The sequence below is a fragment of the Podarcis cretensis genome (assembly GCF_951804945.1).
Source record: "Podarcis cretensis genome assembly, chromosome: 2".
In the NCBI taxonomy this organism is placed as follows: Eukaryota; Metazoa; Chordata; class Lepidosauria; order Squamata; family Lacertidae; genus Podarcis; species Podarcis cretensis.
The window spans coordinates 16,822,541-16,839,324 of record NC_137171.1 but is presented as its reverse complement, the minus strand read 5'-3'; the positions used below and the strand labels follow the sequence as shown (position 1 = coordinate 16,839,324).

Sequence of the window (16,784 nt, the reverse complement as noted above, 5' to 3'; positions counted from 1 at the left end):
AGGTTAGGCTGAGGGATAATGGCCATTTTGAGGTCACCAATCAGCTTCATTGCCAGTTGGGATTTTGAACCATGGTGTTCCAGGTCCCAGTCCATTATGCGAATCACTCTCGGTTCAGCTGGTTTGTTGGTAGAGTGAGAGACGGATAATGTAGTTATTTCAGATGGAAGCAAAATTGCCCTTTGTGTTTAGATTCATTCAGTGGCATTTTTCTAGAAAAAGAGGGGCCGGAACTCGCCATGTTCTCTTGCAATGGCATCAACCTGAGAGGTGCCAGAACTGAGTTCCAGTGAGTTCCAGCTCAGGGGGGGGAGCCCTGGACTCATCATAATATCATCTCTGATCATGACTTTTCAAACATCTACAAAGCTGTTTGGCCAGAGACAAAGGAAATGAATAGGGACATCAGAGACATCATGTATTCACCTTCATCCCCCCCCCCCTTTTAAAGCCTCTATCAGTTTCCACCTTCTGTTAGGCACCATTTTCCATTGTCATTTTCCAAATTTTGTTTCTGTTGCCAGCCAGAACTATGCTGCTTTGCTACAGAATGAGAGTTTCCCCTTACTGACCTGCTGAATTCTTGCTTTAGTAATAGGAAAAACCGTAATATAGATTACTCTTAGTAAGACTCCTCTATATCTGGATTGCTCAAAACTGCTGTGTCTCAAACATGCAGTCTTTGGAGATGGAACCAGGATGCATTCTGATTTAGGGGAGGGGGGAATTGTCAGGTAAAATAAGAGTAATTAATCTTAATTCTAACCCTCTCCCTGAAAGAAAGAACAAAAAAGAGGCTTTTTTCCTCAAGGGAAGCAAAGAAGGCTCAGTTCTGTGGCAAATTAATCTTACAAAGGGAATCTTCCGAAGAAAATCAATAGCTTATAACAAGGGCTTGGAAGCTCAAAACCAGAACTGAAAGGGGATTTTTCTCTGCAGTCTTCACTGTAAACAATGCTCTTGGTGCTATATTATGGGGGGGGGGGGGTTGAAACTCTCTGTAGCTATAATCTGCTCCTTCTAGTTCTCCATTGAAAATGTGTAGTTGTTATACAAATGAAGTTCAAGCTAATATTTGCAATGACTTGCTAAAATGATTGGTGCCCTAACAATGGTTGTAGTTATAATAGTAAAGGTAAAGGGACCCCTGACCATTAGGTCCAGTCGTGACCGACTCTGGGGTTGTGGCGCTCATCTCGCTTTATTGGCCGAGGGAGCCGGCGTACAGCTTCCGGGTCATGTGGCCAGCATGACTAAGCCGCTTCTGGCAAACCAGAGCAGCGCACAGAAATGCCGTTTACCTTCCAGCCAGAGCGGTACCTATTTATCTACTTGCACTTTGACGTGCTTTCGAACTGCTAGGTTGGCAGAAGCAGGGACCGAGCAACGGGAGCTCACCCAGTCACGGGGATTCGAACCACCGACCTTCTGATCAGCAAGTCCTAGGCTCTGTGGTTTAACCCACAGCGCCACCTGCATCCCTTTTAGTTATAATAGTAATATACCATTAATGCATATGGTGTTTCAGAGTTTACTAAGCAAAAACGACTAATTCCCGCTCCCTAAGATATTCCATACTGGAAGGAACTTATTTATCCAGTGTTGTTGTTGTTTAGTCGTTTAGTCGTGTCCGACTCTTCGTGACCTCATGGACCAGAGAACGCCAGGCACTCCTGTCCTCCACTGCCCCCCGCAGCTTGGTCAGACTCATTTATCCAGTAGGTATCCATATTTTCAGGTTCTCAGTTCTGTACGTCTCAGAAACTTCCAAGCTAGGTAAGGGATAAGATGCAAGTTCGGAGACGAGGTTCACATTTCAGACTAGTGTCCATGTGTTTTTTCTCACCTCCACTTCATATTCATAAATGCATTGGCACAAATGTATAAAATATTCATTCAGCAATTTAAACAGCTTGTCAGAATTGTGTCTCAACCAATATCATGGTTCAGAGACTTCCTTATGTTCTGGATACCCCCAATAAACTGTCAAGACCTGTCGAGGCTTCCAGAGATGGAAGTAGACAAGGACTCCTCCTGAGAAATCATGGACCATACATGAGCAAGACATGGGGAATAAAGGGGCAACCAGATGGAATACCTGGGCTCAGCTATACAGCTGCAAATAGAACGTTTTAAGTGCATTATATAAATGTGGCACAAGATGGTGCTAGTGAGCTAATGGCAAATTCCATATGTATTTCAAAACTTTTTTTAAAAAAGCATTTTCACAGCATTTTTTAAATATGTATGTGTAGATTCAGCCCCTGAGACCTCACCCAAGACAGGGGATCTGCAGGATCGGGGGACATAATGCCACCTCCAGCTCTGGAGACCCCATAACCAGCATTAGGTCTTGAAGAACAGTGTGATCAGACAAAGCAACGTAGATAGTCTCTTGCACTTATGTTGACAACCAATTTATAGAAGTACAGTGGTACCTCGGGTTACATACGCTTCAGGTTACATACGCCTCAGGTTACAGACTCTGCTAACCCAGAAATAGGGCTTCAGGTTAAGAACTTTGCTTCAGGATGAGAACAGAAATCGTGCACGGCAGCGGCGGCAGCAGGAGGCCCCATTAGCTAAAGTGGTGCTTCAGGTTAAGAACAGTTTCAGGTTAAAAATGGACCTCCGGAACGAATTAAGTACTTAACCCGAGGTACCACTGTGTATCCATTTGTAGCCAGAGAGAGACAAGGAGAAGTTAATACGCAGAGGTGAACGAGAGGGGGGTTGTTTTGTTTTTGTTTTTATTATGTGTTTTGTGATTTTATTTTGTAACTGCCCTGAGACCTGCAAGTATAGGGTGCTATACAAATTTAATAAATAATAATAAAAAGAGGGAGGGAGTGGGGCACAGAGGCCTCAAACTCCTGTGCAAGATTTTTGAATGCCCAGACTTCACCCCGCAGTTAACATGCAGAGACCCAGGTTTAAATGCATGATTCAGACTCTACCGTACGTAGTTTAAAATGCATCAATTTAATAACCAGAGGCATTCTCCCAATAATAGACATACCTGTCAAGGCACTTACTGTTAATACAAACTATATTGAGACAAACAAGCGACCTCGAGGCAGTGCACACTTTGCCATCAGCGCCTTCTCTTTTAAATCAAGCGTTTGTCAGGCTGAGTGTCTCCACTGATCGTAGCTGTGTTAGGAACAGCAGGGAAGATTGATGATAAACCAAGCCTTGGGTCTCAAGCCATTTAGACAGAGCTCTTGAGGTGACACTACAAAGCAAAGCAGCAAAGCAGGATCTTTTAAAGATATTTATTTCAAATGCTAATACCTGTTTTACGAAAAGAAGGAAAACACAGAAATAGCTTTCAAATTGCCGGTTTGTTTGGTTTTTTGTGCTAAGCTGAGGAACCAATCATGGAGCTGCATTCCCCACCCACCCACCCACACTCTATAAAAATGCTTTGAAACAGAACAGCCATCGAGGGCACATACAAATGGATTTTCTCCCAATTGGGGTGGGAAGAGTTCAAGCCAGTTTTCTTTGGTGATCACTCTTAGCCGATTAAGATTGTCTTCCATGAACACGATCTTAACATTGAGTCCGTAAGTGACTGTGACCAATTCTGGATCCACATATTCTTCCACAGTGGGGACATAGGATTCTGGGCAGGAGTTGATCACGGTGTGGATTTGCCAAGTGTGCCTTCCTCTTAGCACGTTTCTCCTTTTTGTCCTGAGTTTGAGTGTCTTCAAAGCCCATGAGACCTTTGGTAAAGGCTGTCCTCCAGTTGGAGCACTCGCAGGCCAGTGTTTCCCAGTTGTCGGTGTTTATACTACCTTCTTTTAGATTTTCCTTGGGAGTCTTTAAACCTCTTTTGTTGACCACCAGCAGTACGCTTTCCATTTTTAAGTTCGGAATAGAGTAGTTGCTTTGGAAGACGATAATCTGGCATCCATACAACATGACCAGGCCAACGAAGTTGATGTTGAAGAACCATTGCTTTGACACTGGTGATCTTTGCTTCTTCAGGTACACTGGCATTAGTTCGCCTGTACCCACAACTCAAAGGCCGAAACACCTGAGGCGCTACAAGGGTAATTTCTTACTGTCTCTTTTCTGACAGGTTCCTAGGGCCACATGTCAGATTTTTCATGGCCCACAGAGGACTCTGGCTGCAGCATCCCTGGCCTGAATTTACATGTCAATTAGATAAAAGGAGGAGGAGATACAGAAAGGGTGCCCCCTGGGTAGGAGAAATTACTCACCATGACACGCTCTGCCTTTGTGCTTAAAATCAAGAACCTGACAGTAAAACACAGTGGCAAGGGAGTGATGCTAAAATGTATGGCAGACTGAATAAAAAAATTAAAGACTTAAAAGCCAATCTGTAGTTAACACAAGTTTCACTAGTCCATTAATATCTCTACTGTTTCTCCAGAATGTGGCAGAACAGCTTTCATTTTATTTATTTTTTAATTTAATTTTCAAATTTACAAACAATTGTCAAACAAAACAAAAAGAGAATTCCATAAATTCCCATGTACTTCCCTCCTTCTCTTTGTGGGTCCTATTATTAATCATTTCCTCCTGCATCTTTTATGATAATCCAAATCTTTTACCTCTCCATTGTGTCCAAAATTCACCATTAAAATACAAGTGCAAATTCCAATTCTGCTAACGATTTTAACTGTTTGCAATGTTTTTTAAGGTAAATTATAAATTTTCCCCATTCCTTATTAAAATTTTGGTCTCCCTGATTTCTGATTCTTCCAGTCATTTTTGCCATTTTGGCATAATCCATCAGCTTCATTTGCCATTCTTCTCTGGTATATTCTTTCCATCTCTGAGCCAATAACATCTGTGCAGCCGTGGTTGGATACATAAATAATATTTTCAGCACCTAGGCTTCAGGGTTTTTTAGAAAAAGTTGTTTTAAATATTTTTTCAACTCATTATATATCATTTCCCAAAATTCTTTTACTACCTTACATTTCCACCACATATGATAAAAAGTGCCTTCTTTTTGTGTATCTTCTTATTATCTTTCCTTTGCAGTGAAGTGTTATCAATAATAATATAATAATTTTTTATTTATACCCCGCCCTTCCCGGTTCAAAAACCGGGCTCAGGGCGGCTAATAACAAATTTAAAACACTTAAATTATAAAAGCAGCATAAAATACAGTATAAAAACATGAATAACAATAAAATTCAAAAATCAATTTAGGGAAAATTAGCATTAGATAATCCCCAGGATTGGGCCAGCAAGGAGGCCAGGGGAGAATTAGCAGTAGTGTCTCAGAGTGGGTGATCTTCATAAAAGGGGAGGAGGAGGGAAGGGAAGGGAAATAAAAGATCAGGCTAAATTCAAATTAAAGGCCAGGCGGAATAGCTCTGTCTTACAGGCCCGACGGAAGGAGGTTAAATCCTGTAGGGCCCTAGTCTCATGGGACAGAGCATTCCACCAGGTCGGAGCCATCACTGAAAAGGCCCTGGCCCTGGTAGAGGATAGTCTGACTTCCTTAGGGCCCGGGACCTCTAAACTATGGTTGTTCATGGACTTTAAGGTCCTCTGCGGGGCATACAAGGAGAGGCAGTCCCGTAGATATGAGGGCCCTAAGCCACAAAGGGCTTTAAAGGTCAAGACCAGCACCTTGAACCTGACCATATACTCCACCGGGAGCCAGTGCAACTGGTAAAGCACTGGGTGAATATGCTCCCATGGCAGAGACCCTGTGAAGAGCCTCGCTGCAGCATTCTGCACCTGCTGGAGTTTGTGGGACTTGCTACTTTGGCTACTTGCCACACAATGGCTATACAGTGGTACCTCAGGTTACATATGCTTCAGGTTACATACTGTCAGAGCTGCCTCCAGGTCCCAGCTCACAGAGGACCAACGCTAGGCTGTAGTTATGTACAAAAGTCTTTATTGAGGTTTAGTTTCCATTTTAAAGCCGCAGCGCGCAGCTCTACGTCTCGACCTTAGATCGGCGAAGTCCCGTCTGAGTCTCCTCCCCTTCCACACCAGTTTAAGACTCTCGCCTTGCTCCACCTCTTCCTAAGTTCCTTTCTCCTCTGGGCCCTCCTGCCCGCTAGGGTTTCATCCTTTCTGGACTCCTCTGACGCTGACCCTGATGATTCTTCCCCCTCCTTCCGGCGGGCTTTAGGACCTGGTTCCCTATCCGGGCTACCTTCTGTGCCGCTCGCCTGTACATTTGAACTTGGCGCGCGCGCCCAGCCTGCAACTTTCCTCTTGACCATTCCCTCGCTCTCCGATGGAGGCGTGGCCAACCCTGACTCATCTTCTCTCGCTGGTGGTGCATATGTGGGCTCTGATACCTGGGACTCCTCCCCCCCACTACGCTCTGGTGGGGAAGCTGGTCCTGATTTCCAACTGCTGCTCTGGGAGTCCCCGCTGGCCCCTTGCTTCTGGGGTGTCCCCCTTGGGTCCCCCCTTGCCCTGCCCATCGGTGCCCCCTTCTGTGAATCTTCCGATTCGCTGGAGAGGCTCATGGAATCTATCGGGCTGCTGTCATCTTCTCCTACGCTGCCCTCGGATTGCTCCCCCTCACTCTCCATCTCCTCTCCTCCCTGCGCTCCCGCTGAGTCCCTGACACATACGCTTCAGGTTACATACTCCGCTAACCCAGAAATAGTGCTTCAGGTTAAGAACTTTGCTTCAGGTTGAGAACAGAAATCGTGCTCTGGCGGTGCGGCAGCAGCAGGAGGCCCCATTAGCTAAAGTGGTGCTTCAGGTTAAGAACAGCTTCAGGTTAAGTATAGACTCATAGAATCATAGAATCATAGAGTTGGAAGAGACCACAAGGGCCATCGAGTCCAACCCCCTGCCATGCAGGAAACACCATCAGAGCACTCCTGACATATGGTTGTCAAGCCTCTGCTTAAAGACCTCCAAAGAAGGAGACTCCACCACACTCCTTGGCAGCAAATTCCACTGTCGAACAGCTCTTACTGTCAGGAAGTTCTTCCTAATGTTTAGGTGGAATCTTCTTTCTTGTAGTTTGGAGCCATTGCTCCGTGTCCGCTTCTCTGGAGCAGCAGAAAACAACCTTTCTCCCTCCTCTATGTGACATCCTTTTATATATTTGAACATGGCTATCATATCACCCCTTAACCTCCTCTTCTCCAGGCTAAACATGCCCAGCTCCCTTAGCCGTTCCTCATAAGGCATCGTTTCCAGGCCTTTGACCATTTTGGTTGCCCTCCTCTGGACACGTTCCAGTTTGTCAGTGTCCTTCTTGAACTGTGGTGCCCAGAACTGAACACAGTACTCCAGGTGCGGTCTGACCAGAGCAGAATACAGTGGCACTATTACTTCCCTTGATCTAGATGCTATACTCCTATTGATGCAGCCCAGAATTGCATTGGCTTTTTTAGCTTGCCGCGTCACACTGTTGGCTCATGTCAAGTTTGTGGTCAACCAAGACTCCTAGATCCTTTTCACATGTACTGCTCTCAAGCCAGGTGTCACCCATCTTGTATTTGTGCCTCTCATTTTTTTTGCCCAAGTGCAATACTTTACATTTCTCCCTGTTAAAATTCATCTTGTTTGTTTTGGCCCAGTTCTCTAATCTGTCAAGGTCGTTTTGAAGTGTGATCCTGTCCTCTGGGGTGTTAGCCACCCCTCCCAGTTTGGTGTCATCTGCAAATTTGATCAGGATGCCCTTGAGTCCATCATCCAAGTCGTTGATAAAGATGTTGAATAAGACCGGGCCCAAGACAGAACCCTGTGGCACCCCACTAGTCACTCTTCTCCAGGATGAAGAGGAACCATTGATGAGCACCTTTTGGGTTCAGTCAGCCAGCCAGTTACAAATCCACTGAGTGGTAGCATAGTCAAGTCCGCATTTTACCAGCTTCTTTACAAGAATATCATGGGGCACTTTGTCAAATGCCTTGCTGAAGTCAAGGTAGGCTACAACCACTGCGTTCCCTTCATCTACCAGGCTTGTAATTCTGTCAAAAGTATGGACCTCCGGAACAAATTAAGTACTTAACCCGAGGTACCACTGTACTTTGCCTCCACGGTCAGAGGCAGCAATGCACTTAAATACCAGTTGCTGGAAAGCACAGATGGGGAGAGGGGTGTTGTCCTCAGGTGCTGCCTGAGGTTTTTCTGTAGGCAACTGCTTGACCCCTGTGAGAACAGGTTGCTGGATGAGATGGGTCATTGGTTTGATCCAGCAGGAATCTTCTTATGAAGCAGCTCTGCCATTCTTGAATTTCAGTGAATCGCCATTCGTCAGCTCATTAAGTCCATTTGAGACCCAGTAGTCGAGACTGACCAGCCAAGAGTGGCCAGGATGTTCCAGAAGGGAATTGCCCTGCACTGAGCATGCATTCCACTTCAGTTACCGCAGGCCCTCCTAGCTTATGGGGTTCTTAAAAGTCATCTTAGGCTGGGAACTCAAAGGTTTGCCATTTCAGAGCTCTTAGACTTGTTTCTCCACCTTCATCTGGTGAAATGCCCACTGCATGAAATTATATTGGGTTTACGTCGAGATGGAACAAAAACTCAGGGTCCATTCTCAATGGTTGGCTCGCCACACATACCAACTAGTCCTAGATAATTTCCCAGTAGCTTGTGTGGGAATGTTAAGGATAGTAGACAAGGATATATTGAATAAGTTTTATCCTTCCTTTACTCACACTAGTAAGTAATAATAATAATAATAATAATAATTTATTATTTATACCCCGCCCATCTGGCTGGGCCTCCCCAGCCACTCTGGGCGGCTTCCAAAAGAATATTAAAATACTATGATACATCAAACATTAAAAGCATCCCTGAACAGGGCTGCCTTCAGATGTCTTCTAAAAGTCTGGTAGTTGTTGTTCTCTTTGACATCTGGTGGGAGGGCATTCCACAAGGAGGGCGCCACTACCGAAAAGGCCCTCTGCCTGGTTCCCTGTAACTTGGCTTCTCGCAGTGAGGGAACCGCCAGAAGGCCCTTGGTGCTGGACCTCAGTGTCCGGGTAGAACGATGGGGGTGGAGACGCTCCTTCAGGTATACTGGACCGAGGCCGTTTAGGGCTTTAAAGGTCAGCACCAACACTTTGAATTGTGCTCGGAAACGTACTGGGAGCCAATGTAGGTCTTTCAAGACCGGTGTTATATGGTCTCGGTGGCCGCTCCCTGTCACCAGTCTGGCTGCTGCGTTCTGGATTAGTTGTAGTTTCCGGGTCACCTTCAAAGGTAGCCCCACGTAGAGTGCATTGCAGTAATCCAAGCGGGAGATAACCAGAGCATGCACCACTCTGGCGAGTGATGCAGCAGAGCAGATTCCCCTTAATATCGCTGGAAGCTAGTTTGCAGATTCGTTTGAATCTCTTAGTTAAGATTGTTTCCTGGTGTCCCCTTTGATCCCTCTTAAAAAAATAAAGACACAAGAGTCTTTCTGAGTAAAGTAATGAAAATTTTACTCACATTTCAGTTCACAATATGATCCCTGAAAGGCAGGCTTTACTTAGAGGTTACATAAATCAGGATTTGATTTCTTTCCGCAGGGCCTGTAAGACAGAGTTGTCCCGCCTGGCCTTTGGCTTGCAATCAACTTGATCCCCTCCCCCTCTTTCCTTTTTATATAATAATAATAATTAATAATAATAATAAATAATTTATTATTTGTACCCCGCCCATCAGCAGCACCCAAGTGACCTCCCCGGGATGCAAGCCTGGGCAGTGTGTATAATAAATTAATAATAATAATAATAATAAATAATAATAATAATAATAATAATAATAATTTATTTGTACCCCATCCATCTGGCTAGGTTTCCCCAGCCACTCTGGGCGGCTTCCAACAAAGATGAAAAATACACTAAAATGTCACATATTAAAAACTTCCCTGAACAGGGCTGCCTTCAGATGTCTTCTGAATGTCAGGTAGTTGTTTATCGCTTTGACATCTGATGGGAGGGCGTTCCATAGGGCGGGTGCCACTACCGAGAAGGCCCTCTGCCTGGTTCCCTGTAACTTCACTTCTTGCAGTGAGGGAACCGCCAGAAGGCCCTCGGAGCTGGACCTCAGTGTCCGGGCAGAACGATGGGGGCGGAGACGCTCCTTTTTCCTTTCTCCTTCTATGATGGAACTCCTGTTTGGGGACTTCCCTGGCTTTTTTTCTAGCCCACGTAGGACGAGTCTGGATAGTTGGCCTTGGTGAAGATTTGACGTTTTCATCCCCAAAAAAGTTTTTGATTTGAGTTTCTACTGAAATGAGGCTGCATTTTAATGTTGTATTTTAATCTTGTTTTTAAGTTGTATTTTAGTCAATTGTTTTTATACCTGGTGTTAGCCATCTTGGCTGGGGAGGGTGGGGTATAAATAAATAAAAATTATTATTGTTATAAAGAAACTGTGAGTTCATCTCATATGGAGACTGAACCCATGTGCTGCTGGCTGAGAGACAGCAGACAGCAGACAGCAAAATTACATTAAGGTAACACAAAATGGCTGCAGGGGAAAAACAACAAGACTGCAAGTGAGAAAATGGCTGCATGACTCGGCTCTTTTATGGAGTCAGCCAGAGCCATGCCCATCTCCCAGGTCACATGCAGAGGGAGAAGCTCCAGACCAGTGGAATAGGAAGTTACACTGACTGGATGTCCCCCTTCCTGTGCCCACTCTAGGGAAATAAGGAATGTTGCATTTGACTGTACCAATGGATTACATCACACAGATTGATCATCTGTGCAACAAAACTCCTAGTTCTATGGACAATTTCCTCCTCTGCTGTAGGCAACCTACCACATAGTCCAGCCCCTCCCTATTCCTTCATTCTCACATACTCAAATGCACACCCTTTTGTCTTGAGTGATTCTTCTTCCCACAACCTTCATTTCTTCTTGCTCCTGGTCTTTCTTCTTTCAACATCCTTTGTCTTCCTCTCTGACCCAAGGTAGTAGGAAGAAATTAGATCAAAGACAGATGGTTCTCTTTGTTCCTATACTTCCCCATTACCACAGCATCCTGGTTTTTCCTTTCCTCTCTCTCTCCCTCTCGCCCCCATCTCTTGTGGCCCATTTATTTTACAAACAGCCATTTTAATGTCATGAATTACTCCAGCTGTAATGAAATAGGAGTTGTTACAATCCCCATCTGCTAAGTTGATTTAAAGTAGTTGGCCTTTCATTATAAATGGTGTTTAAATCTACTTGCCATGAGATTTTAAGTCAATTTTATTATTAAAATGGCTGATGTATTTAATTAATTCAGCCAAAAATCAACAAGATGTTAAGTACACAGAAGGGTAGGAGATTCGGGAGCCTACAATCTGGGGAGCCAAAGTGGATCACAATTTAGTTAAACCTTGATCACATAAATTATTTGGAACATCTCTGGAGTGGGGATAATTACTTACTGCCTACTCATAAATACCTCCATTAATATGATTGCATAATACTACATTCACTATATTAACTTTTCCAAGCTAGGAAGGGCTAGAGGACATGTAGGTCATACTAAATTTCTCGGACATTCACATGCAGTTATGTTGTGCCCCAAACATGCATTCTTATGTTGTACTCTTTTCAGAGGAGGGAATGTGGGGACCATGGAAAAACCCAGGGGTGTTGAAAGGGCTGAAAAATTGGTAGAACATTTTGTATAAATTGCATTGTATATAAGTGTCCCAGTTCCTGGGAACTATTCACATATCCAAATTTGCTGGGCCTAGAACACTGGATTCCCAAAAAAATGGATTCAGAGCAACCACAGAAAATGCTGCACAATATCGTTACTGAATCAAACAGTAAAAGGTGGTACAGACTTTAGACCAGGGGTGGGCAACCTCAGGCACAGGGGACAAATATAGTCCTACATGTCTCTCTGTCAAGTTCTCATGACTCCCACGAGGCCACTAGTTCATACTCTTCTTGGGAGCTGTAAGCCACAGGGCTGGGAACTCGTGTTTCCCTCATAATGTGTGCCCTAATCCCATTAGCTGTACAGTGGTACCTCGGGTTATAGACGCTTCAGGTTACAGACTCCGCTAACCCAAAAATGGTACCTCGGGTTAAGAACTTTGCTTCAGGATGAGAACAGAAATTGTGCGGCAGCAGCGGGAGGCCCCATTACCTAAAGTGGTACCTCAGGTTAAGAACAGTTTCAGGTTAAGAACAGACCTCCAGAACGGATTAAGTTCTTAACCCGAGGCACCACTGTAGTAGTGAAAACCTCTCTCATGAGCGTTGTTAGACTTCAATGTAGCCATGGGGAAACCCAGCCAGATGGGCAGGGTATAAATATTATTATTATTATCATCATCATTATTATTTATTTATTTATTCTGTTGATTACACAAACTCTTCTTTCAGGAGTGCATATCCAGCATTTGTTTGTTACACAGACGGCCTCGCAATTACAGAATCAGGAGCTGAATGCTGTCCACAACCCTTTTGGGCTCATTATGCCTTATAATCACAGCTCCTTTCCTTGAAGCAACATGGATAACTCCATCTCTGAGAGTTAGCAGAGAGGAAAATCCAGCAAGCCAAAGGTCATCACCTCTTTCTTCCTGAACTCCTTGGCTGCCCTTGGCTTCTGGAGTGAGTGCTAGGAAATAAAGATGAAACCCTTTGCTACCAAGTCCAAAAAAATGCCAACAGGGGCACAATCCCGAAGTCTAAAGATGTTATAATAATAAAAAAGTACAATAAAATCATAAACCCGTGGCTAATGAGCCTGTGCCCTCTTGTCACCATTTAGTGGGAAATCTCATTAATTCTTTACAAGGCCCTTTAGAAGACAGACCACAATAGGATTGTACTAATGTTTCCTCCAGCTCTGCTGGCTGTCAAAACTCTGTAGATGACTTCATTGCCTTTGACATTTTTACTTCTGTCCGGTTTAGTTTGTTTGCTTGCTTGAAAAAATAACCTACTGTGTCAAACGCTAAAAAAAAGGTCAAGCATTCTTTTTCTCGTCTGATGGGTTATAAACTAAGATAAATTAATACAGTGCACCAACCATGTTGACCTTCCTATTAAAATCTGCCTGCTTTAGACATTCTTTTTCTCTCTCTAGCAATTAAATTGAAGTTCTACATAGCTCTCTTCACTACTCAAGCCACAGTCAGACTTCTCTAGCCAAAAGCGGCAGATACAAAGCATTTCGCCACCCAGTCACATGATCCAGGGGGTGATTTTGCTACGTGGACACATGGTCCAAGAGGAGTTCAGTGTGGCAGAGATGCTGGGATCAACTCTCAGAACTGCGAGAGACAGTGACGGATGCCTTTCAGGACTGCATGCTGTTGTCACGGTTTTATTGCACACTGCAAATGATGCCTCCTCAAGCTTGGGGTTCTTGCTTGTGAACTTGGACCAGTTGGAACCAAAAGTGTTATCTCAGCTGTCCCAAAAAGGCATAAATGAAAGCCCTTGAATGACAAGGTGGGCTGCAGATTTCCCAAGACAACCAAAGATAAAGGGCCCCTACACAATTCCAGAGTGGAAGTGCTAAGATGGTTGGATAGCGTCTTGCACTCCTCCTGCCATCAACTCCTGCAGCCAAGCTGGTGCCAAACGTATTGCTCTGTTTTCCTTTGGACCACATCAGCGAGGCCAACTGGGGAGGGTCTTATCATCTGGGCAACCCAGGACCCCCATACACACGGCATCAGCCCAGTATACCTGAAGGAACGTCTCCACCCCAATCGTTCTGCCCGGATGCTAAGGTCCAGCTCTGAGGGCCTTCTAGCGGTTCCCTCACTGCGAGAAGCTAAGCTACAGGGAACCAGGCAGAAGGCCTTTTCGGTAGTGGCGCCTGCCCTGTGGAATGCCCTCCCATCAGATGTCAAAAATAACTACCTGACATTTAGAAGACATCTGAAGGCAGCCCTGTTCAGTGAAGTTTTTAATGTGTGACATTTTAATGTATTTTAATCTTTGTTGGAAGCTGCCCAGAGTGGCTGGGGAAACCTATCCAGATGGGTGGGGTAGAAATAAATCATTAATAATAATAATAATAATAATAATAATAATAATAATAATTTATTATACACACTGCCCAGGCTTGCATCCCGGGGAGGTCACTTGGGTGCTGCTGATGCAGCAGTTTGACTTCACCCCTGGAGGTACACTCCATTGTCCCTCAAGCCAGATGGATGCCAACGACAACAGTTGGTGGGGGCGGCACAGGCAGAGCAGCATTGCTCCCCTGCCTTGTGGACACCACTCACCGCTGCTGTTTCCGGAGAGGGGGAGTGGAAGGGGTGGTGCAGACCTGGCAGCAGAGCCCATCTGATGCTCGTGCCGCCATGCCCGGACTGCACCCCACTCCGTTCACCTTGCCTTTCTCAGGAATTGGCAGCAATGCTCTGTGTCCAGAAGGCTGGTGAGCAATGCCAACCTGCCTCCCCACTTCACTGACCACAACCACATTGATAAGTCGCGTCATTTGTGTCCTGATTTATAAGATTAAGTATATAATCTTAATGTTGGGGGTTCTGCTCCAGTCTACTTCTCCATATATGAAGATATAACAATGCCAGTCAACAAGGCCTCCTCTCACAACGCCTGGTCTGTTTTCTCGCCCCATTTGCTCGAAACCTAACAAATATGTTTGCCTCTTTGTTCCGTCCAGAGCTTCCATTTTTCTCAATGTTTTGTGATGAATCCATTGCTGTAGTGCCCACAAGTTGCAGGCAATTACCATTTAACAATCTACATATTTAATCCCACTCAAATGGTTGACAGCGTGTGCTTCGTATGTTCTGGCTTTGCTTCTTGGTGGTGCTGATAGCAGTTACTCACCACGATGGATTTTATTGTGTTGAAAGCAAGGCAACCCCCTTTCCCCCAAAAGGCTTTGCAATGAAGAATTTGGTTTACAAAATGAAGAGTGGTTTTAAATGAAAGATCTTGGTGGGAAAGCAGAAGGCAGGAGATATGCACAGGAAGAATACCAATTTGAAAGGCTAGGAACTTCTAGTTAAAGGATTCCAGTGATTCAGATCCCTCTGCCCAAATCCTGCACACTTTTAGCAACCTACAGGTATTTTAAAGCTGGGTTGCCATATGTCCAAAATTTCCCAGACATATCCAGAATACTGCAGCCTCAAGCAGGGTCTGGAAATTGGCAGAAAACGAACAAAAAAAGCTCAGTAACTTTTATGCCTGGATCTTCACTTTTTGAAATACGGCAACCTACTCCAAAGTGTACTGTTTATCATATGCAATATATCTTCACATAGCCTAGTTTAATGGGCAGTCACTGCCCCAAGGTGAGGATGGTGGAGAATCTCTGTATTCAAAAATAATTGCATGGTTTACATCACTGCTGCATAATTTGCGTCCCAGAGAACCAAAGAGGTCTTTTGCATGTTTCAATATACAGTGGTACCTCAGGTTAAGTACTTAATTCGTTCCGGAGGTCCGTACTTAACCTGAAACTGTTCTTAACCTGAAGCACCACTTTAGCTAATGGGGCCTCCTACTGCTGCCGTGCCGCCGGAGCACGATTTCTGTTCTCATCCTGAAGCAAAGTTCTTAACCCGAGGTAATATTTCTGGGTTAGCAGAGTCTGTAGCCTGAAGCATCTGTAACCTGAAGCATCTGTAACCCGAGGTACCACTGTATACTGGGGCCTGTAGGGTAGCTGTCCCCTGAGTATTTGTTTTTTGGTGGGTGGGGGGGGAATGTGGATTGTGTGTGGACTCAGGCAACAACCATGTAAAGAGCATAGTTCCTGCGAGACAATTGGTGGGTTGTATTCCACATGGCATGTGACAAGTGGCACAGCTCTGGTTGTTATGCACAGTTTTGAAGTCTGGGTCAAGTTCCGAGCATTGTTTTCAGTTGTTCATCCTGCGTTGCTATTGCAAACCTTAACCACCAGCTTCTACCTCTCATGCTTGTGCAAAGGGCCCATCTCCAGCCCTCCATCCTTTGCAGACTGGGATGCAGAAAAACAGACACACTCCTGGGCTACGGCGGCAAATTGCTACGGCAAGCAGCAGAAAAGTGCCGACCTCTGTGGTGCATTTTGCATCTTAATGTGTTAAATTCACTTATTGACAATAGAGAGGAGGAACAACTGGTGCAGCGCCAGTACAAGCCAGATGGTCACTGCAATTATTAAAATTATGCGGGCTGCAAAATCTCCAGGATAAAAGGAGAAAGGGGGGGGGAGTGCTATTATGAATTTACAAGCTTGGTAGGAGATTGCATTGCAAACAAATCTGAATTTCTAAAAAGGATATTTGTCGTTTTGAAAGACAGCAGCGGGTTTGATTCTCCAGTATTTATTATTTGCTTTCCCCTCTATCCTTAGGTTCAACTAATCCACTATAACCATGAGTTGTATACAAATGTTACAGAAGCTGCAAAAAGTCCCAATGGCTTGGTGGTAGTTTCTATATTTATGAAAGTAAGTATCGTACAATTTCATCTGTGTTGAGTTACATTCCTTTCAGACGGTTGTAAGAAATTAGGAGCATTGGTGGCTGCTCGTATTTAAACCTTCTTCCAGTGCATTCCCAATACATATCAACACAAAAGTAAGGCCCAGGTGTTTACAGGGTTGCAGCCTAAGTAGATTGCTGGTAGATTGCTTTAATAGCTGGTAGATTGCTTCAGTAGCTTTGTGCACCATACCTTAGGATGAAAAATGATCACTGTGGCTCAGTACTTGGTGTGAAATTCAATTGCAACAGACCATTTCCATTTTTTCAAAAGCATATGGAGATGTTTTAATTCCAAAGATGCTTTTAGAACATCCACTATGGCCCTCTTTCAGGCTGCAGTCCTGTACCCCATTGAACTCAAAAGAACTTACTTCTAAATAGATATTGATAG

The 16,784-nt window shown here is 44.5% G+C and overlaps 1 protein-coding gene across 2 annotated transcripts in view; it reads left to right on the top strand.

Annotated features, from left to right (window-relative positions):
• The window catches only part of CA10 (carbonic anhydrase 10), a 356,678-nt gene that overhangs the window by 313,152 nt on the left and 26,742 nt on the right, over positions 1 to 16,784 (top strand). For both annotated transcript variants that reach the window (XM_079965645.1, XM_079965646.1), the window contains exon 6: positions 16,261 to 16,356. In XM_079965645.1, coding sequence (XP_079821771.1) covers positions 16,261 to 16,356 — 96 coding nt within the window. The remainder of the gene's footprint in view (positions 1 to 16,260; positions 16,357 to 16,784) is intronic.